Source organism: Kogia breviceps, chromosome 4 (assembly GCF_026419965.1).
Source record: "Kogia breviceps isolate mKogBre1 chromosome 4, mKogBre1 haplotype 1, whole genome shotgun sequence".
Taxonomy (NCBI): Eukaryota; Metazoa; Chordata; class Mammalia; order Artiodactyla; family Physeteridae; genus Kogia; species Kogia breviceps.
In genome coordinates this window covers 165824142-165847389 of record NC_081313.1, presented here as the reverse complement: position 1 = coordinate 165847389, position 23248 = coordinate 165824142, and the positions used below count along the sequence as shown (strand labels likewise).

At 43.6% G+C, this 23248-nt stretch overlaps 1 protein-coding gene across 1 annotated transcript in view; it reads right to left on the bottom strand.

The window, feature by feature from the left end:
• DOCK2 (dedicator of cytokinesis 2) overlaps positions 1–23248 on the bottom strand; it is a 420075-nt gene that overhangs the window by 218497 nt on the left and 178330 nt on the right. Inside the window, exon 27 of the mRNA XM_059061186.2 lies at positions 19920–20015. Within this exon, the coding sequence (XP_058917169.1) occupies positions 19920–20015 (96 nt within the window). The remainder of the gene's footprint in view (positions 1–19919; positions 20016–23248) is intronic.

Here is a 23248-nt window from a genome sequence, read left to right as displayed (position 1 = left end):
TAAGTGCTTCCTGCCCATCCTGGGTTCATCGTCCCAAAGGAAAGAAACAAAAACGTTGTGCAGAGCAGTAAGATAGAGGAGGATTACAAGCAGATACCCAGAGAAAAACATATACCCAAATTGGCAGTTTTCTAAGATATTGGCATACATGAGCACAAGAGAAGTGGGCAGGACATGAGAATGCAAGATCGCCTTGTGGGTTGGGTCCTCTTCATTTTTAATTAGCCCCTTGATCCCAAAGCAAGGATTTGTCATTTCATGCTGTGTGGGCCTTAAGAGTCCGTGACAGAGTAAGCTCACCACAGGGTGTAAGGGATTTGCAGGTATGATTATCCTGCAGTTGTAGCTACTCCAGGGCCCACCTTAAATCATCCTGCTTCTCAATCCTGAGGCCTGAGACTGCGTGGCAAATGGATGGGGTCTGGTTTGGGTTTGAACTTTAAGATTCCACAGTTAATTTCTCTGCAACATTTAAGATCATGAGATCCAGCAGCCTATCTGTCCATTTCATCTTACCAGAAACATAAATAAGACTAAGACAAAACACAACACTGGTTCTCACCCATTCATCCCTACAGCAGCCTTGTAGATAAGTTCAAAGTATATTAATCTACACAATCTCCCTTCCTGGTGACCAGGCAATGGTCACCGGATTGAAGAAACAGCAGAACTGGGGATGAGGATATAATTTTTTCCATTTTAGTATTAAAGACCTTTCCTTCCCAAAGTCTGAATTCTTTTAAAGTCTGGCTCATTCTTTTGACAAGACCTCCATACATGTGGGTCCAGTCAAACTTGCATGGCTGAACAAACAGCTAAAGTAATATAATTAAGTAACTGCTACATACTCTTGGGGACAAGGGGTAGGTTGGCAAGGCTCATATTCCTTCTTGTTAAACTCTCTACCAGCCTGTGGTTGGATTGAGGCTGCTTAGAAAAGGGACCCTAAACTCAACGAGCATTCAGTGAGGAAGGCACTTCATAATCCCTTTTGCTGAAGACCGGGTGTCTGAGTTAGAGTCTTTGCAGAGTGCAGCATCCCGTGTAAACGTGGGATGTACGTTCCCCGCTGCAAATTGAGGCTAACTGAGCAAACCACCCGGACAGTTTCACCTTCCCCTGTCCCTGCGCTGCAGTGCACAATGCTATTTCAGTGAGAGCAAGAGGGAAATTTGGCAAGGAATCTTGGCTGGCACTATTAAATCTTGGAATGTCATTCAAGATGTTCTTGTTCTGTTTCTAGTGTAATGTTTAAACCCACAAAATGAGACCGGAATACATAACGTGAAGTTAGAATTAAGATAAATACACTTGTCATATTTAAGCCACGTTACAATAAGATACGGTACCACTGGCTAAAAGCCACAGATCTTTCTGTGTGTATCCACACGATCAACTCTCAGTTGGCCCCAACAACCAAAAAGAACAGCACAGAGGATAATCCAATAAAGCAAAACCATTGGGGATCTCATATAGTTTTATCTTGTAGGAGCGCTTCCATCTTAATTTGCTTTGCTTACGCTAATCTCAAATTAATTTATGTTCCTGGGCGGCACAATAAAATGGAAATAATCCTATTCCCAGAATTAAGACACCCAGGCAACAGAACAGTCTATTCCAACAAGCTTTAGCAAATTGCTTAAATTTTCAGGGCCTGTTTGTCCATTCCCGAGTGGAGATATGAACACCTACTCTACCTGTTTTATAAAGTCTGTGCACATGCCAACATCAAATGAGCAGAGCCACCCAGAGCCGATCAGGATCATTTGCCAAAGTCAGCCTGTAACGATGAAGAGATGTCCGGGATAACTCACACAAAATGGATAATCCAACATTTGGTTAATAAAAAGTGTATGTTGTCACGCACTTATGTTGAGGTGGCGGCCTCGGGATAAACCCTCAACTGAGACAGATGAAATCGTGGTCTGAAAAGGTTGACATTTCTAGAGATGAAACCAAACAAGGCTACAATGATTCTATACCAAAGCACAACACAACATTGCTTGGGCCACCACCAACCTGAAACTGGGAAGGAAGTCTCTTCTGAAAATTGAACGTTTAAAATTGTTATGGGGGAAGTGGATTCAGTAAACACATTCCTGCTAAACAAAAACGATCATCTCTGCGTTAAATTTCAAAAAGTATACATATACCAAGACTCTATATTCATCTACTCATGTGAAAATTGCTTCTTTGTAAAATATTATGTAACATCTACCGTGATATCCTACAGAAATGCTGTACTTGAAGTTATCTGGTTTTACAGAGCGATATTAATTTAGCAAAAGTTACTTTTATAAAATTGAAAGGTGAAAGACTGATACATCAGCTTAAGTTACAGGAGTTCATGTAGCTGCTTTCTCTGTAGTTAAAAAAATGTGTACTCACTATACTTGGAACTTAATACCAGCTCATCTATAGAGCACCTTCTTAAAGACTACATGCTAATGTAAGGTTTTGTAAATTTCTAAACTGTTTTAAATGGGATATTATCTTTTGCAATAAACGTACATATTTTTCCTAGCTTTTAAGACTCCATTACTAGCTTGGGTTGGTTTGGGTTATAAAATTTAAACCTGAGAAGGATGTCCAATGGTCCTAATGACAGGGAGAGTTTTCATTATAATTGCCTCTATATGTTTCCCAGGGAAACAAATAAAAAAAGAGCAGCTTCAGAACTTAGCATGGCAATGATCTCCTCAAGGCCCACATGCCCTGGGAGCCAGAGAGGCACTGTCAATCAAAGATGCAATTCCCAGCTTCACTCAGACGGAGACATATTCATGATTTTTATCATTATTATGCTCCTATACCTGAAATGTAACTTATTATTTTTCTTTAATTATTTTTCCCATAATTCTCTTCCTAGAAAGGCAACTTTATATCACCACCATGAGAAAAACCAGTATGATGTTCCAAAACTAAAAGATGAAACCAAAATAATTTTTTAAAATTCTTGGTGGAGACCGTTGAGTGTTAACGGTGCTGAGCCTGAGACCAGCTCTCTTTGTTAAAAAGGGAGATTAGCAAATATTCAACACGTGCTAAAGCCACTTTAACACCAAATGCATTTTCTACTTGACTAATCAGGGTGCTTGAGAGAGAACTGAAAAGAAAACAACATTCCCATCACGTGATTTAATTTTTTTTTCCCTGCGCTGTCCATGAGCCATCTAAAACCAGTTTGTTTACCAATTTAGGCGGGAAAAACCTGGACATAGAATCAGAAGTCTTGGGTTTAATATTATTCTACTGCCCTCTTTTTTTGCAGGATGACCTTGGGTAAGTTAACCTCTGTGAGCTGCTGATTCCTTTCCTTATAATGCTGAACATCACCCTTGCCTGACAAGGGTGCCTGACAATTAAGGGGGAGAGAACCTTGAGCATTACGGAGGGCACACAACAGGTGCTCAATAAATGTGTATTTATTCATTTGTGTATTGAAGTAAATTGGGAGAGAAGAGGGAAGATGCCTTTATGGGACTGCAGTGGGTTTTCAGAACCAGGCTTAAGGTTTTCTCGGGGCAAAAAGTGGTGTTAATAAGGCATGAACTCTTCCTGGCCTTATTAAGACTAGAAACCATGACAGTGATCGTTAAGTAACAAAGGCCTCAGCAAGCCAGAAGAAGAATACACAGGCATGTCTAGCACCGAACAGCACTCTGGGGAATGAAGGATTCTTGCCGCGTGGAATCAAATACCCTAGAGGTAAAAGACACTGCAACGGCTGGGCCCCTGCCATTTGAAGCACGAGGCAACTAAGAAAGGCTAGATGGGTGATGCGTCCAAGGGCTCGTGGAAATCATGTGGGAAGCCAGTGCTGGGAGCAACGTGCTGGGTGGGTGCAACGTGTGAAGGTCTACCAGACACCAGCACCCGGGGTAGTTGCAGGAACCACTGGCACTAGACTTGAGACGCATTCTGACCTCCAGGTACAGTTTCTTTCTTAGCCGATCAGAGGCCTCAATACAGCCTTCACTTGAAAAGGCTCTCATTTTAAGCAGCTCAAGGCAACCTGCTGGATGCCAAAAACGTACTTCTCTTTTGAAGTTCCCAGAAACATAGATGCTTTGTGATCATTATGCCCATCAAGCATAGCTTGCAATAAAAAGAACTAAAAGACAAATCCACACCCAACACTCTTCGCATTTGGTGAAAACCATGTTTGACTGGCTTAAGGCTCATGACCCCCCCCTTGGGGTACTTTCATCCCAACTTCATCCCCATTTTCTTTCCACCAGTTTACAGCCCGAATTCCTGTTGCTCATGTCTATCACCCCTAGTCCTGAGGTTTCCCAAATATAGGATTTCTTCCTGCATCCTCCAGGATCCTCGGCCCAGGAAGAACCACCGAGAGTCTGGTTTTCTCACCGCCAGGCTAAGCCGGCTTCCCAGGTAAGTGTGCCTCTCCACTACCGGCCTCCCGTTGCAAACCCCCTTCTTCTCTCAGCCAGCCTCCACAGAAGCATCCCACCTGGTCCTCCCATGTCCACGCCCTTCCCTTTCACCATGTAGCAGCAAAACCAGTCATTGCTGAATCTAGACCTGACTCATGTCGCACTCTGGCTGTCACGATCTGGCTTCCTGATGAACTTAGGAAGTCAGACTTAGGTCTGTCACTATGGCTCAGGAGGTCCCACCTGGCTCTCCTGTGGAAGTTCCCATCACAGGCCCTTTCACTGTCTGCTCTACAGTCACAGTGAGTCACCTTGGGTTCCTCAGAACCACCATGCGAACACTCCCTTAAGTGAGCTTTTCCTTCTGCCTGGAACAGTCCGCACCACAGCACCCTCCCTGCCCGGTTTCCAGCTCTGCTGGGGTTTCCCAAGTAAGGCTTTCCAAGACTACAACCACTGCTGCCCCCAGATCACCCCAAATATCCCTCTTATACACTCACCTGGCACCAGGACCCCTCCATCAAAGTACTTGGCACAGCTGTCCTTGTACATATATTTATGTAATTCTTTGATGAATGTATTCCTCTCTCATTAGCCTATTATCTCCCTAAGGTAAGAATTCTGCTTATTTTTGCTCTCCTTTGAATCTCCAGCACTTAGCACAATGAGATTCAAATATTTTTTGCAGGGATAAATTAAAGAATGAATTGGATTCAGTGGAGAGACAGGAAGAAATGATTCCCCATTTTTTCCCTTATCTATGTACAGGCTCTATCTGTGCTGCCAGGAGCATCCAGCCTTCCACAGATTGGGGCCTTCAGCAGCTAATGTGGCCAGTTCTTCTAATTCCACTGTGGTCCATATGGCATTCAGGACTCAGGAACATCAAGCCACTACCATCCTCCCCCACCATTTATCTTGAATATTGACAGCCCAGCTTAACCTCGTTTTGGAACAAATTGTTTAACCTTGTTTCGGAACTTAATTAAATTCCAATGCATTTTGCACATTTTACCAAGATACTGCCTTACCGTATGAAAGAGAAAATTAGTTTTGAAATTAAAGCAGATTGTTAATTATTTTTGCTGTAATGTTTCCATTAAAATGCCAGAATTTATTACATGTGACCTAGTCCATTTCAGACAAAATGCAATTTAAAGGAGACAGGGTCTGTCTAACTAAAGAAGCATTTGGGGCAGAGCATTTTGTCTTGGCTTAAACCACAATTAAAATGAAAAGACAATAAGCATCACACCAAAGGATTATTTACTTCAAAGCAAATAAAGGCTTTATTTATTTACCTTTTAAAAAATGTTTTGGCTGCGTTGGGTCTTTGCTGCTGCGCGTGGGCTTTCTCTAGCTGCAGCAAGAGGGCTTCTTATTGCGGTGGCTTCTCATGTTACAGAGCATGGGCTCTAGGCACACGGGCTCAGTAGTTGTGGCTCGTGGCCTCTAGAGCGCAGGCTCAGTAGTTGTGGCGCACGGACTTACTTGCTCCGCAGCATGTGGGATCTTCCCGGACCAGGGCTCGAACCCGTGTCCCCTGCATTGGCAGGTGGATTCCTAACCACTGCGCCATCAGGGAAGCCCCAAATAAAAGCTTTATTATCATGAATGGCTTTCACGAATTCTCAGAATCCATAACTAACTATGGTATATTAAATTTCACTCTAATGAAACCCGTAATTTTTTCTCCTGGCAAAACCTCAATATATATTTCTTAAATCTTCAGCCAAACACAGTGACCTCTCATCCGTGCTTGGGCTTGGTTCCCCAGGTAGCACACACAATGTTGTGATACCCTGGTTATGCTGATAGAAAAGCCTTCTTTCTCCTGAGCCAAATGGGCTGAGTCATTTTAACTGCTGAAATCAAGAGTGGTTCACATGGCTCTTCCCCAGAGCACACCAAGCCCCACTGAAGCTAATCCCACATGCAGAGCTCCCATATGCGTGATGGACGAGAGAAGTCATGTGTTTTTGTCATTGTTTTTTGTTTGCTTGTGTGTTTCAAGGTAAAAACAATATGCTTTCTGTAATTAGGGATCAAAGAGAGCAAAATCAAAACCATGCAGAGCATCAGCATTTGCAAACTCAGATCCTGGACCTGATCGTAATTCCTGGAATTGATCCCTCACTCTTCTCCACTACTACACAACAACCAGCTCCAAGGAAACTTCTCATAAGAACCTCAGCCCATAACCACTTTTCTTCCAATAAACAGTTATAGATTCCCTTCTCTGTGCCAGGCAAGAAAACTACAGATGCAGCCCTTGCCTGAGAGAGCTTACTACAGTCTAGTGAGGGGTGGGGGAGAGGGATTCTGACAGTAAGCACATGTCCTTTGCTGATTCACCCACCTGGATATCATGCCCCCCCACCTCCTTTTCACCCTCTTAATGCTGTCCTTGTTATTCTCTTATGATGATTATCTGTCTTGAATTATAGCTGTTTCTAGTTTTCTCCCTGTTTCCCAACTCTATGTAACATGTCATGAGAGTAGGAACTTCTTTCCTCCCCTTGTAAAGTCTTAAATCCAGGAAGTCTTTGTTTAATTAAAGACTTCAACATTATGAGCCCCTGTCTATTCCGTGTGGACCACTGCACTGGCCTTCAAAGTCTACTTTCCTTACAGTTTTCCAGCTCCCTTGGATCTAGCTTCCTCGCAGCTACCTGGGGATCGCTCTAAGACGTATATCTGGCCATGCTACTCCAAGCTTTTCTAACTGTGCCCACCACCATCCAGGGCATAAAATTCCTCCCATAGCAACAAGGTTCCTTGCAATCCAACTCGAACCTAGTACATGCAGCCTAACTTCCTACCACTCCACTTTCCCTTGTACCATCTCCTTGCCACCTCGTAAAACATCAGAGGATATTACATATCAGTGGCTTAGCACACGCTGTTCCCTCTACCTGGGACACTGTTCCATTACCTATTTACCATGGGAAATAATTTTCGTGTGGGGGAATAAATGAATAGTAGCCATATTACTACTAATCATGATAATAAAGGCTCCGGTTTCTTGAAGTTACAATGGGCTATTATCAAATGTTGTGCTTCCATTATCTTATATTTTCCTCAAAAAATTACCATAAGGTAGCTAATGATGATCCCTATTTCCCATATGAATAATCGAGGCTTGGAGAGAGATAAGTAATTTGTCCAAGTCCACAAGTATTAGATGGTGAAGGCTGGAGTTCTTGCAAGGTCTGCCAAACATGAGAGCTTGGGCTCTTCACTCCTATGCCAGACATCAAGTTGCAATTTCAATGTCAACTCCTCTCTGCAACTTTTTCTAATCATTCCCCGCTCCTGCCATGGGATTAGTCACTCCGTCGTCCTCCAAGTACTCATAGTGCTTTGACCAGACTGCTGCTTATATTATCCTGGCATTTCTTTTGTCAACCCCTCACACTCATCTCCACCAGAAAGCAAAGTCCTGGGGGATAGGAATTGTCATCTGCATCCCTGGGACCCTCGAAGTGTTTATCACATTGTGTGAGATGCCGTAAATGCTTCATGTGCTTGTTGAACGAATTGGGAGAAAATATGGAGCTGGACACATTAAGAGGAAAAGCAATCCAGGGTGGAAAGACAGACCAGAACAAGACCAGGAGCCCTGACTTCAGCCCCCGATTTTCTGCAAAGTTTTGAACAAGTACCTTCACCTCCACCCCCCACCTCTGTCTTCAGAATGAAACCATCTGCCTTTCTGGCTTCACAGGCTAGTTAGAAGAAAAGTGGAATCATATACATGAAAATGCTTCAGTAAGTTTGACTATCTCATTAATTCCTATTTTTAAAGAAATAGTGTTTGAGGGTTTTTTTTTCCTGATTATAAAAAGGAAAGCCGAATCATTTTAGAAAGAGTAAAACTACAGAAATGTACAAATCATGTGTCTTTTAAGCAGACGACCCCAACATTATTTTAGCTTCCGAACAAGGTCCCTGGGTCTGACCTCTAAGAGATCCAGAGCCTCTGGTGAGGGGTCACATTTCTTCCCCTCTTTGACCTTCAGGGGCCCATGATGGCCTTCTTATTGTTGTTGTTATATTTCTATAATCCTCCATATTTAAGTCCTAGAATATCCTGTTATTAAAAAAATTATCATAAATATTTAATGGAGACACAAATGCATCACTTATGAATGAAGCATGAATCTAGAAAAGTGGGTTCTGATTTTGAAGGATCATTTGACAGAACTGATTCCCTTGAGTCACTGAGAAGGCCAGTGCCCTGGCACGGACGACAGGGACGGAGACCTGCAGGGAAGCCTGTTTCATTCACCGTTGTTCCAACAGGGTTTTTTCTCTGTGGGCAGCTCCATTCCCTCTGCATTCCCAGGGAAAGAGCCTCTGGATGGGATTTCTCCTTCCTGTCTGGGATTCAAGCCTTTGTGGCAGACATCTGGTGGTTGGTTTCATCTCGGGGCGGGGGGGGGGGGGCTTTATTTACAGCCCAGCTTTAGCAACAGATTAATAATCATGCACAAACCCAGGTGCTATCCCAAGTCACGCCGCATAATAACTTGTAATCTGACTCATAACACATGTGTCAAAGTAGGGAGAAGACTGTAGCACTGAAGGTGGAAAATAATGGCTCTTATTTACCAAGGGTCTGCTATGTGTTAAACTCTGTGCTACGAGCCTTAAACATAGGTGTTTTGTGGGGTTTTTTTGCAGTACGCGGGCCTCTCACTGTTGTGGCCTCTCCAGTTGCAGAGCACAGGCTCCGGACGCGCAGGCTCAGCGGCCATGGCTCACAGGCCCAGCTGCTCCGCGGCATGTGGGATCTTCCCGGACTGGGGCACGAACCCGCGCCCCCTGCATCGGCAGGCGGACTCTGAACCACTGCACCCAGGGAAGCCCCTACACATAGGTTTTTACCTACTCCTCACCATGGAACTGACAAATAACAACCATTACTAGCCCGATTTTACAGCTATGGAAACTGAGGAGCAGAACTGTGAAGTAAAGAGACTTCCTAGCTATGGAATAAGGTCACCTCACCCCTTGAGAAAAAGAGGACCAGTTCCCAGCCAGTAAAATCCTTTCAAAGTCCATACCTGGTGCCCCAACCCCCAAAGCCCTTAGAAAGAAATGCTAGGAGTGAGGGTGCTCATCGATGCCTAAATGGGAGACAGATGCCAAGAGGGAGGGGATATGGGGATATATGTATATGTATAGCTGGTTCACTTCGTTATACAGCAGAAACTAACGCACCATTGTAAAGCAATTATACTCCAATAAAGATGTTGAAAATAAATAAATAAAGTTTCCGAAGTTCACCAAGGACAAGAAAAGACTGGCATCTCTTCTAGCACCAAGAAACAGGACAGAAGATACAATGGAGTCTAACCTTTAAGACGTACTTAAAGTTACCTGTTGAAAGTCAGATCTGTCCAGCTCCACTAACAGAAGGCAAAAGGCACTGAGATATTTGCAGGCAATTTTATTAGGATATGACACACTGGTCATGCATTTCCTAGTACTAACTGTATGATATACCCAAACTCTGTCTCTGCCTCTCCCTCTCTGGGTGCTAACAACAGCAGCCCCTGGGTGGCCAGTGGAGGCCCCAGCTCCTCTAGAGTCTGAGCTCACCTCCCCTGAAGAACCACAAGGCACATGTTACTGAGCCACGTGTGAAACTGTCACAGCAGCAGCATGTTTATCACCTAGGAGCCCTCTCTTTCCTTGTACCAGAGGTCTGCTCGATTAGGTGGACTAGGGAGAATGCAGTGGCTATTTTAAAAAATTTAGGAACTTCATAATTCCCATCTCTGTGACTCATCATGGAACAAAAGGAAGGTCTGGAGATGAAGCTGGCTTTTTTATGCTCCAGCTCGCAAACTTTGATTTGTCTAAAAGAATGCTACCACACAGGGCTAGTAAAGTATTGGGGAATTTTATATATATTTTTAAAAAGATCCTTGGGCTTCCTTGGTGGCGCAGTGGTTGAGAGTTCGCCTGCCGATGCAGGGGACACGGGTTCGTGCCCTGGTATGGGAAGATCCCACATGCCGCGGAGCGGCTGGGCCCGTGAGCCATGGCCGCTGAGCCTGCGCGTCCGGAGCCTGTGCTCCGCAACGGGAGAGGCCACAACAGTGAGAGGCCCCGCGTACCACAAAAATAAATAAATAAATAAAAAATAAAAATAAAAAGATCCTTAAGGGAAAGCCTAGCATGAAATAAATCTTTTCTCATCTTATTTTTAAAAATCAGAATTCTTTTAAAGCTAAACAGTGATTTGTGCTTTCAATTAGTTCTGTTCTTTCCACTCACTCCTGTAGCTTGGATGAGTGCCTGCTACATGCCCATGCCCAGGAACCTCCAAGATAAGAGGACACAGTCCCTTTCCTCAAGGATCTTAGTCCACTGTGAAACCTAGGTAGGTAAAGAGAAAAATTCCATGATGACAGGGTAATGCTGTAATTGAAAAATGGACAAAGGACAGTGAGGTCACTGAAGAAAGATGATCTTCAGGAATGAGAGGTCTCACACGCCAGGAGATGGACATAAGGCAAGAAATGCTGCTCCCTCTTAATAACCCCTTAACCCTTCCTCTCTACCTAGTCAAACCGTTCATGTCATTCAAGAACTAGACCCAGTTCTGCAAAATCTACCTTGATCACTGACTTCTGCCCATATATGCTATGGGTCCCTTGGAAGTTGAGATACTAACCCACTTTTTGCATGTATATTTTAGGCCAAGAATTCCTTGATATACAATTACCGAAACACTTATTAAAGCAAAGCTTCCCCACTCACGGGCTATAAGCACCATCCACGTGACCATATCAAGCAGCAACGAAGCTACCCCAAGCTTATTATGCCTTCTTTCAGTTACCAACTGGAATTTCAGGTCTCTTGTATAATGTTTATTTTCTCTCTTAGCCTGATCCCCCTCTAATACACAAACATACACACATATTTACTCTTCTCTCTCTCTCGGGAATCTTCTCTAATTAATTTCATCTCAGGAAAACAATTTCCCAGACATGTATAGTGAAATGCTTAAGATGTCAGCTTCATACTCTTTAGACTTGGGTATGGACTCTCCAGCTTTCTCCTTCCCAGGCGTGTGATGCTGGACAAGGAGCTTAAGCCTTCTGACTACTGTTTCCTCTTTGAGAGGGGATCATAGTATTTGTCAACCTCACAGATTACATATGATCATATCCCCAAAGTACCATCTCTGCCACACAACAAACACTCTGGAAATGTTAACTGACATTATTATTGACATATGTGTCCTCTGAAGAGTATGAATACCTTCTCCCCCCACTCCTTTCCATTTGGTCTGGGTATTCAATAACGATTTTTTTCCTCCCTTATTCTCCTAGCTTAATCATATTACAAGGGTAATAACAGTAACACTTGTATAAGGGTAATGCAAGTAACACTTAACATGTTATGGAAAAGAATGATGGGTTGGGCTTCCCTGGTGGTGCAGTGGTTGAGAGTCCGCCTGCCGATGCAGGGGACACGGGTTCGTGCCCCGGTCCGGGAAGATCCCACATGCCGCGGAGCGGCTGGGCCCGTGAGCCATGGCCGCTGAGCCTGCGCGTCCGGAGCCTGTGCTCCGCAACGGGAGAGGCCACGACGGTGAGAGGCCCGCGTACCATCAAAAAAAAAAAAAAAAAAAAAAGAATGATGGTTTGTATGTAAATAGAATAGACAGCAGAAATCTTTCATTCCTTCAGCAGGTATTCATTGAGATCATCCTGCGTGCCAGGGAACCACTGTGTCCTTAGAAACGCAGGAGTGATGAAGACAGGCATTGTTCTGCAGTTGCTAGGAAGGATGTTCTCATGACAGTATGATGAGTACACAAGGCTGAAGACGGCAGAGGGATCCCAACTTGGCTGAGTGGAATGTGGGTCAAGACATGAAGGAGGAAGAGGAGTTTGCAAGGTGGAAGGTCTTGGAAAGAAAGTTAGGAGGGGTATGTTCTAGACCGAGGGAATGGTGTGCAGGAGGATGCAGAGAGTAAAAAGAGCATTCTGGGACCAACAGAGCAGTTCCCTTGAGTTGGCACAAGTGTGGGAGGTCAGGGGCACTGGGAGAAGATGCAGGCCTAGACTGGGGGCCCTGAAAGCCATGGTGAGCAGCTGGGCCTTCATCCTTGGCCACAGTGGGGCCACTGATGCGTTATCTCCAAGGAAGTGCTACTTTAAAAGACCATGTTGGCCACAGTGTGAAGAATTAGAAAGGGACGAGAGCGGAGGCAGTATGTCTTATCAGAAGATGTAGCAGGGCACCAGTGAGAGATGGTCACGGCCAGACACAGGCTAGTGGCTTCGACTGTAATGAGAAGTGTTTGGATAGAGGCCTTTAGATCTAGAACAAACAGAACCCGGAGATGAGCTGGATGTGGAAGGAGGACACTACCTCTCCTTCCAGGACCCTTTAGAATCTCCATGTCTCCATTCTAGCTGTGTCGCTTCTGTAAAACCTGCTATTTCATAAGCACCAGCATTCAAGGAGACAGAAAGTTCTTTAGATTTTATGGATTGTTATGGTTCAATTACCAGAATTGAGGAGCTTGATCCTAAAGATATCACTGCCATCATAAAACCACCAAAATTCGACACCATCTTACAGGTTTCTGAAAGTTACTATACAGGTCATCCCATTAGATTCCACAGTCTAGGCAGGGCAATAGCTGGGTTTAAGGTGCTCATTATTATCTTTAAAATACTTGATGCCTAAATAGTAATTTAAGGTATTAATAGTCCAGGACTGCATAATATGCTATTTAAAAACAGGGACTCTAGCAATGGAACCGCTTGGGTTCAAATTCCAGCTCTTCCACGAACAAGCTGTGTGATTATAGGCAAGTTACATAACCTTCCTGTGCTTGTTATCTCATATGTAAAATATGAGCACCTGATGCAGGTTAAGTGATGTCAAACACATATCGTACTTAGCCTTCTGCCTGAAAGCAGGATATTTGCTCAATAACTGATAGCTTTAGTATAAGCACTGTTTTCTGAACAAGGTGTTGAGTCACGTAGTGAAGGTCAGGCGTCAACTGACCACTTCCGGCTGGGAACCCCACCTCCTTGTGTCCTAGACTGTCCTCACACGTGCTCTCCATGGGATGGGGTTGGATGTGGGTGGAGCTGGCACTGTCTCACTGTGGCCCCTGCAGAGGCCTCCTGAGTCTTTGGGTTCACAGTGACAGAGTGTGGACATGCAGGTGGGCTACCTGTCATTTGGGAAGTGAAGTCAGAGCTTTGAAACCCTGGCTCTCTGATGACTCAGGCATTTTCTGGAGTCTTCAGTGCTATCATGAGGTGAAGCAATGGAGGGTGGGGTGATTCCCACGTGTTTTTTTTCCTTTTCGAATAAATGGCTCTGAAATTCTGGAGCTGGCCTCGTGCTAACTGCATTTACTTTTATTTAATCACTCAATAGACTCCTCTGCGAAAATTGGGGTAATTAGGCCCAAAATGTATCACCCAGAGGCTTATTTTAACTACCTGAAATAAAAGCTAGATCCCAATTTCAGGAAAATTACCAGTTTGCTTCCCTTCCAAGAACTTCTGGCAGTGCTCAGGTTCCCTGATTCTGCCTGTGGGACTGTCCATCCCCAGCACCAGGGAGGCCAGAGGCGGGGGATGGCCTTCTCTAGAGCAGACAGCAGCAGGATTCATCGGCCAGGGAGGGGTTCTCTGACAACCCCCCTCACCTGTGCAAGCAAGCTTGGATGTTTCCCCCTACACTCTAAGACCTATAGGACAACACAAAGTACACATGGTCTGCTACCAGACGGCCCTGGGTTCACAGCCTGTCTTGCTACTAGCCGTGTGACTTCAGCCAGGATGCTTCCATCCTTTGAAGCTCAGTCAGTCTATTCTCCTGAACAACGGGAGAGCATGACGCTTACCTGTGAGGACTCAAAGATGAGCTCCATAATACAAAAGGGATTTTCAGTCAAACTTACTTTTTTATTTTTTAACAATCTCTGAGGAGTACAACCAGTGCAATAAAAAACCACTGTGCTGCAGTTTAATTGGTAGCATATTCTGTTTGTAATGTGAACATAAAATCATAGTGCATCTTACATTTGATAAAATATGACTGTAGCACATAGAAACCATTCCCTGGTAAAAATGTAAGCTCTCAGATTCCTGGCTTTTTCCATTACATGTCTGCTCGGACACCACTACCTTTTTAAAGGAACCAAGAATATGTGAAAGGGGATAGTGGTTGTATAAGAGTGTTTCGGATTGGGCCAAAAAAACACCAGTAACTTCAGTCAATACATAATATTTGCAAGAATCTTGCATATATCACTGTTTTCCAATCTTATGCTTATGACAGACATCACTAATCAATTCAGCAATTCTTTCCACCGAGCCAAGATGTAGCCCCAGAATCTTTCTCAACAGTGCAACAGGCAGCCATTTGAGAACCTGCCAGAGTTGGCACACAAAGTGAAATCTATTTTCTGTCCCTGACTCAGGACCTTGGGAGGCAGGGAAAGAGAATGGGCATTGGCCAAATTAGAAAACTTACATACATGACAAAGATCTCAAAAATGATACAGTTCATTACACAGAAGAAACCAAGGTCTAGAGTGTGGAAACTTTCGCCACTCTCCCTTATCCAAAATGTCCTTTACCAAACCATGCTACCTTTCTTATCATCAGAGTCAAAAATCCTTGGTCATTTAAGTAAACAAACATTCATCCGATAGAGTAGACTCTGGAAAAGAAAGGAAGAGAGGGCAGCAGTCATGTAAGAAGTTTTTTGCTTTTTGTTTTTGTAAACTTGCCTTGTGCTCATTTGTCACCACCAACACTTCATTGTTCAGGCAGATGATCTACAGAAAAAATCAGGAATGGCTATTTCCAGCAAATGATCATTACAATGTGCTGTGCACAAGAATCAATCCATCCTAGCACCATGGTACGTGTAATTTTAATACCTTTTATCACAACATTTCTACTCCAACAAATAAGAAAAAAAAATCACTATTCAATCCCACATAATGACACGAGAACAACCAGTCCTACACCCAATTGGGTCTTCTTGGGATTTCAGAAGAACTAGACACGTCTGGTGTTTGCCGTAAACATTCATTGTTTAATATTCCAGAGTAATGAAACTAACCAATAAAAATCATATCTGGAAAATTAAAAGTGATGGTTGGAATGGGGATCTCTCCTCCTTGCCAGATTTCAATTTGAAATGAAATTGGGGCCTTCAGCACTAAGACAGGGACCCCTGACCTCTCAGTAATTACTTTCCAACATCACATTTTCTTTAATTTGGATGAGCTAGTTCTATTCTAAGAATTGCTGGAAAGGCCCATTTTATGAAAATGAAGGCAAATCTTAGGAAAGACCTGTTTATGTCTTCCTTCTAGTTCAGGCACATCCCTGCTCCTAGTGAAGTGTGCTTGCCACATACCTTTAGTACTCCCCACTCAGCACTCTTACCATTGTAATTACAGCAGCAAACCCAACAGTCATTGAGACTAAGGACGCAGCTTGCAATTTAGAACGTCTGCAAGGCTCCTGGAATCAGCCCAGGGGGCAGGGAAAGTCTGAGCAGGCAATTCCTTACACTTCTCCCACACTCCCTGAGATGTGGGTTCCTGGTATTTAGAAAAAGTGTTCCTTGAAGAAGGAAAAGCAATCTAAACTGAGGGAAAAGCATGTACAAAAATATGAAGGTATGGTACAGCACCACATTTTCAGGGAGTAGTTCACTCATTCATTCGCTCAACAAGCATTTATTGAGTATCCACAGTAAGCCAGGCACCCTCTGGGTGATAAGGATAAAAGAATGAGTAAATGTGATCCCTGCCCTCAAGGGGGTCCACAGAATGTAGGGGGGGCATGAGCACAAAAATCAGAAAATCACCTTGCAAGGGACCAAGTACAGCAAGCCTGATGACTGACCGTGTACAGGGACTCTGAGAGCAAAGGGGGGAGCCAGCTAGGAGGCACTGAGGTCAGATGTGCTGAAAACAGCAGGACTTAGTAGGTGGTTGGAAGCAGCAGTGGGCAAGTGAGAGGAAGGGGTCAAGGGCAGCTCCTTAGTTCTAGGATGTCAGTACCATAAGTTGAAATCGTGAACACAGGGAGTGTGGAGTAGGCTCCAGGGGGCTGGTGATGCATTGGGTTTGGGATACAGTGAGTTTGAGGTACTTCAGAGGCATCCCATTGGAGGTCATGGGCACAGGCCCACGTTGAACTCATTTCTGAGCCTTTGCGCTGAGTATATAAAAGGTTCTCAGAAAATACTGAATGAATAAACACATGAATATTATGTAAAAGAAACACATGTGCAAATGCTTCTCATGTATTATTGCATTTAATTCTCACAGCAACTCTATGAAGAAGGTCTGTTTTTACCCCCATTTTACAGATAGGTCTAAGCCTTATGGTACAAGAGACGAGCTATGTCAAGTTCACAGATAAAAATGACTTAAAAAAAGAGGCAGAGCACATGGAAAGATGCTCAACATCATTAGTCATCAGGGAAACGCAAATTAAAACCACAATGAGATGCCACTAGAATTGTTATGCATCCACTAGAATTGTTATAATCCAGAAGACTGACAATACCAAGTGTTGGTGAGGATGTAGATAAACACAGAACACTCATACACTGTTGGTGGGAAAGTAAAATGGTACAAACACTGTGGAAAACAGTTTGGCAGCTTCCTCTAAAGTTAGACATACACTTCCCATAGGCCCAAGCAATTCCACTCCTACGTTTCTACCCAAGAGAAATTAGAATATGTTCACACAAAATGTGCACGTGAATGTTCATAGCAGCATTATTCATAACGGCCAAAAATCGGAAACAATTCAAGTACCTATGAACTGAAAATGAATAAACAAAATGTGATATATTCATACAGTGTAATACTATTCGGCAATTAAAATGAATTAAGTACTGAAACATCCTAAAATATGGATGAACCTCAAAAACATGCTACAGAAAAAAGCCAGCTACAAAGGGCCTCAAATTGTCTGACTTCCCTTACATGAAACCTCCAGAAAAGGCAAATCTATAGAGACAGAAAGTAGATCAGTGGCTGCTGACCTAGCTGGGGTGGGGCTGGAGGGGTAGGAGTGGGACGGAGAGGGACTGCAGACAGAACTTCTAGAGGTGAAAAAAGTGCTCTAAACTGAATCCTGGCTATGGTGGCACACTGTATACATTATAAAATCTCATCGAACTGAATGCTTATAATGGTTAAATTTTAAAGTATTTAAATTATATCTCAATGAAACTGTTTAAAAAAAAAAGAAGATGATGAGACAGCCGTGTGATTTAGAAGAGATGGGGAGATCTCAACCAGGTCGGTGAGATTCGTACAGCTTTATAAGGGAGTATATTTGTGCTGGACCTTGAAGACTAGATAGGATTTCAACAGATTAAGATGGCACATAAAGGAATTCCAGACAAAGAAAGCAGCATGAAAGTGAAAAAGTGCCAGGCATGTTTAGGCAATATGCAGACATCCATTCTGGCTGGATATTTGGAGAAAAGTAGATGAGAAGGCTATAAATTTTGGTTATGGCCAGATCACAGAAGCTACAAATGGCCAGACTAGTGCATTTATGCCTTAATTTGGTAGACAGTGGGGAGCTGCTGAACATTCTAGAGTAGGGGAGTCTCCTGGCAAAGATGAACAGGCCAGCAGTGAGCAGCGTGCACTGGAAGGGCAAGCAACCAGGACAGAGCATCAGATAAAAGTCTCAGCATGAAAGAGGGCCAAACTGTGCTCACCTGACTATGTCGATAACGCAAAGGGACAGAGAGACACACTGTACCAGAGAGAAAGGAAAATAATAATAATAGACACCAGTTATTTGGCTCTTTCTATGATCCAAGCACTGTTTCAAAGAATCACTGCTCTGAAGGAGAGACAGAGAGTTAAGAGCCTGCTATAGATGGAATGAGCCAAACGGATGGATGACCATCTTTAGGTCTGGCTCCAAAGAGAAGGAATAAAGATTAGGGAGGCCATAAAGTGTTTATCTAAGGTGCATTATGGGAACTGCAGATATGGAAGATTATAACTGAATAAGAAATGGTGATGCTTTTAAGGTGGAAGGACAGTAAGAGAAACAACAGAGAACGATTTACATGGCTCTCTGCACCAGTAAGGCAGGAGTACCCAGCACTGCTGGTGCCCTCTAAGGACGTCACCACTCCTTTAAATGTACATAATATACAGTAAGGAACCATGCACTGACATGAGTAGGCAGAACCAAATGGGTATAAAGAAGATTGTTACACTTGGCTGCTTCTAGAGATCAAATCCTTGCCAAGCTACTGTTAGAATAAACACTCAGCATGTTAAGTTCTGTAACCATGAAGCAGGACTACAGTTAGTGACATCAACATCCCCAAACCGGCTCATATGTACCAGCAGACATCCCAAACTGGCTCCCTGAGAGCTGAATCCAGCTGTTTAAGGATCATAAAATGTTTATAAATATTTTTTAGTTAGCTGCCAACACTTAAACATCAGGAAATTTCACATAAAGTATGGGGATTTTTAGCTTCACTCAAGAAGTTGGGAGTTCTAGCAGCTGTATGGCTAATCCCACATGGTGTCAGTCAATCAAAGCTGAGTACTACTTGTCTTCATTAAACTTTAGAATCCCTGCCTGGTACATTTCATTCTTTCCTTCACTCATTCAGTCACTCGTTCTTTCATTCATTCGTTCAACAAATTTATCAAGTACTTACTATATGCCAGGCACTGCTGTAGGGTCCAGAGATACAAATGAACAAAACAGACAAAAATCCTTTCATTCTGGAGCTCATATTCTTACAAGGAGAGCCAGCCAATAAACAAATAAATAAAGGAAAATATATCTATATCTATCTATATATCTATATAATCTATAGATATCTATATCTGTATCTATCTATATAGCTATATAAATTATATAGCTATATAGATAGATATAGATATATATCTTACTCATATGGTGATAAGTACTAAGAACCATGAAGGAGTAGGGTGTAGAAACTGAAAGGGGATTGAGGGGTGTGGGGTATTATAGACAGGGCAGTCAGGGCAGGGAAGCCTCTCTGATTAGATGGCACCTAAGCCAAGATCTGATTAACAGGAGGGCACAAGCCCTCAGACCTGAGGGAGAGATAAGCCAAGCAGAGATGGAAAACCACCAGTGAGTTTAAGCAAAGGAGTGACATGGTTGGACATGCCTTACTTACAAAAGGCTTCTCTCTGGTGAGATAACCTTCCGCCATTCATAGATGAGGAAGCTGAGGCTCAGAGAGGCTCATCTCATCTGGTACACTCATCCTGGTAGACACGTTCTAAGTCTAATTTTATTTCAGCAACTTGAGTTAACTCTCATGTTCTCCCAGCCCACGTAGGAAAAATCTGACCCATGTAGTCCAAAACAAAGCAACGACTGGTGCTGAGTGTTTGACGAGACCTGGTGTTCCAGCAAATTCATTCCTTGACCCCAGTTTGAAATGCCTGACGAGAGGAAAAGGTGTACTCACAATCAGAACGTGGTCCCGCCCCATTGTGATGACTGTCCGGTTCACCGTGCGAAGAAGCTGGACCATGATTTCTTGGATGTGGTGGTAGGTGAAGGCCTGTAACACAATCAGAGACATCTGTGTGACAACCGGGACACTGTATCTGCACAGCTATCCCAAAGGACATACAACAGCCGTCCAACACGGTGATCGCCAAGATCACCGCCACCACTACCGTCAGCGTCAAGCATCAACATCAGCACCATCATCATCATAATCACTGTCGCCCTCGTATCTCCATCGCCATCACCACCTGGCTTTGGGCACCAGGAACTTCACTAACCACCTTAAATGTAAGTCAGTGATTAAGAGCTTAAGCTCTGGAATCAGAAACTTATGGTTCAGAATAGTAACTCTGTCAAGGATTATTGTATTATATTGGCTGAGTTACCTAACTTCTCTGAACCTTGGTTTCTTCATCTGTGTAACAGGATCTAACCTGGAATAAGGAGGGGATTTGATGCAGGAAATGGGCTATACAGGTGATGAAAAAGCTGAGACACCAAAGAAGGTAACTTAGGGATTAGCAACAGCAGGTGGCCACTGTCATCCCTAGGCTGCAGAGACAAATAAAAGGAGGCAGTGTTTCTGGAGCCCGGGACTGGGGTTATGTGATGGAAACTGTAACATGGGAGAGCTTTGTGCAGTAGACACTGCATTATCCACCTTGGAGGAAATCCACAATGAGCCAGGTTGTAACATTTATAGGGTTCTGTCCACTTTAAATACAAGTCCCTGGAACTTGGGTAGGACTTACCGATGCTTTTTGAGCAATTTCTGGAGTAGGAAAGGGTTTCATGCATGTTTACCTACACCCTCAGATCCTTTTACTGGCACAGACTTAAGGCACAGATTTTCATTAATGCGTACCTGGGAGAGTGGTCATGGCCAAGAGGAAGGCCCTTGGGATTATAAATTCAGTAGCTCTGTGTCTGAGTTCCAGCTCTGCCCTTGCCAGCTGTGTGACCTCACTTATCATCCTAACCTTTCTGAGCTTCAACTTCCTTATCTATAAACTGTGGAAGTTTCTCTCACCAGTCTTTCGAGGTTGACGTGAACATAAAAGTGACACATGCCGTGGTGGAAAGATACACTCGCCTAATTCCACTGCAGGAGAATCTGTTGGTCTGAGATAGATCCTGGACGTCTGTGATTTCTGAATTTTATGTGGGTTATTCTGATGGCTGAGAACCATGACACAACACAGTAAAGCTCTAGAAATGAAGTCCTGTGACTCCAGGACCTAACCAGACCCTGACATCAAGAAAGTGATAAATAAATGGTGGCTGAAAAAGCAGATGACCACTCACTCATTCATAAGTACCTGCTGCATTCAACTTAACTGTGGTTTGTCTCTTAATGTAATGAATGAATGGAAAATAGATTCACAGTTGGGGGAGGGAGAATGAGATAACAAAAGAAGATGGGCTTATTAAAAACTTCCCTCCCCTCCCAATGTGCTTTCCGTGATCCCTGGCACCCAAAGACGAATAACCCAGAGCTTGCTTTCTCTCTCAGCCCCAGACTCGCTTCTTCTGTTTGTTGGCTAATCTCCGATTCCTCAGCCCTGTGGAGCTCACCAGAAGAAACTTTGCCCCCAGAGCTTCCATCAGAGCATATATTTTACAGAAACAATTAAATCCATCCAGACCTCAATCTCTTGCTAGGTTTGAGCTCCCCCAACCATCCAGCCTTTCCCCACATCTGGCATTTCCTCCTGATGCTCAGTGGTGGGCAAGAGAAAATTGCCCTTCACTTCTTGGCTGCAGGTGAACTTGTCTCCTGACTTCCTTCCCATTTGTTTCTTCAAGCCTTTTTACTGACTTACAATCTCGTATTTCTTGCATTATATGAACGTGATGCTTATGGTAATAACAACAATAGCTAACTTTCTGTGAGTTCTTACTAAACGCCTGGCACCTCGCTAAACATTTTACTTCCTCTCACAACAAGATTGACGCTGTTATGATCGCCATTATTCGGATGAGAAAACTGAAGCCAGAGAGGTTAAGTAATTTGTCCAAGGTCACCCAGCCAGGAAGTCAGGGAAAAGAATTCAAACCCAGAAGTCTGGCTCCAGAGCCCGCTCCTCACCCAAATCCCACCCAGGCTGACTGGAACATGAACACAGATCTCTGGTTGTTACTTTGGAGCTTCATTAGCCTCTTTCCAAATGTCAAGATAGATAGCCTGCCTTCAATTGAGCCAACTTCCAACTGCCTTCAGTGACTTCTGATCTTTTCTTTCCCTTTTAGAAAATCATCAGTGCTTTTTTTCATTACTCCCTTATCTTCATTCCTTTGCAATTTCATCAACCTAAGCCCACTGCAAATTTATATGATAGTTTCCATTTCATGTTATTTTTTTTCAGGATTACATCTCTTCCTGTACCAGTAGAGATAATAAAACCCTTTTCTCTTTCTCTCCTGCCCGCTGCTTCTTTTTTTTTTTTTTTTTTTTTTTTTTTTTTTTTTTTTTTTGCGGTACGCGGGCCTCTCACTGTTGTGGCCTCTCCAGTTGCGTAGCGCGTAGCACAGGCTCTGGACGCGCAGGCTCAGTGGCCATGGCTCACGAGTCCAGCCGCTCCGCGGCATGTGGGATCTTCCCGGACTGGGACGCGAACCCGTGTCCCCTACATCAGCAGGCGGACTCTCAACCACTGCACCACCAGGGAAGCCCCCCGCTGGTTCTTTTAAATAGTCATTTCTTCTTAGTCCAAAGAGTAGCAATTAGACTGCTTGGGAAGTTTGGTATTTAAAAGTCGAAAACTGACAAATTCAATTCATTTCACTCTGAAAGCTCCCAATAAGGGAGGCTGTGTAGCAGAGTGTTCTGGGATCAGACAGATTTGAGTTTGAATCTCAATTCTGCTTATTTGAGCTGGGTGACCTTGAGCAAATTACCTTTCCTCTCTGAGTTTCAGCTTCTTTATTTATAAAATGTGGCAAACAGTAGAAACCTCAAAGTACTGGTTTGAGGAATAAATAAAGTACTGCAGGGAAAGCCCTCGATACTAAGGGTTGGCACGTAGTAATAAGCCTTCAATAAGTGGTGGCTGCAACTCACGTTCCCCTAGGTCTGCAGCAGCATTCCGGCCAGGCTTGCAGATTCCCATCACATAGCAGAGTGCAGCACAAGGCAATGCATAATCTAAACTCTGGATGATATCGAAATGCCGTCCAAAGAATGTATAGCATACATGCAAATGGAAAACTTTCAAGATGATAAACCTGCGCGAAGCAGTAAAAATGCAGCCACAAATCACCCGCCGTTAATTGATCCACTGCCAG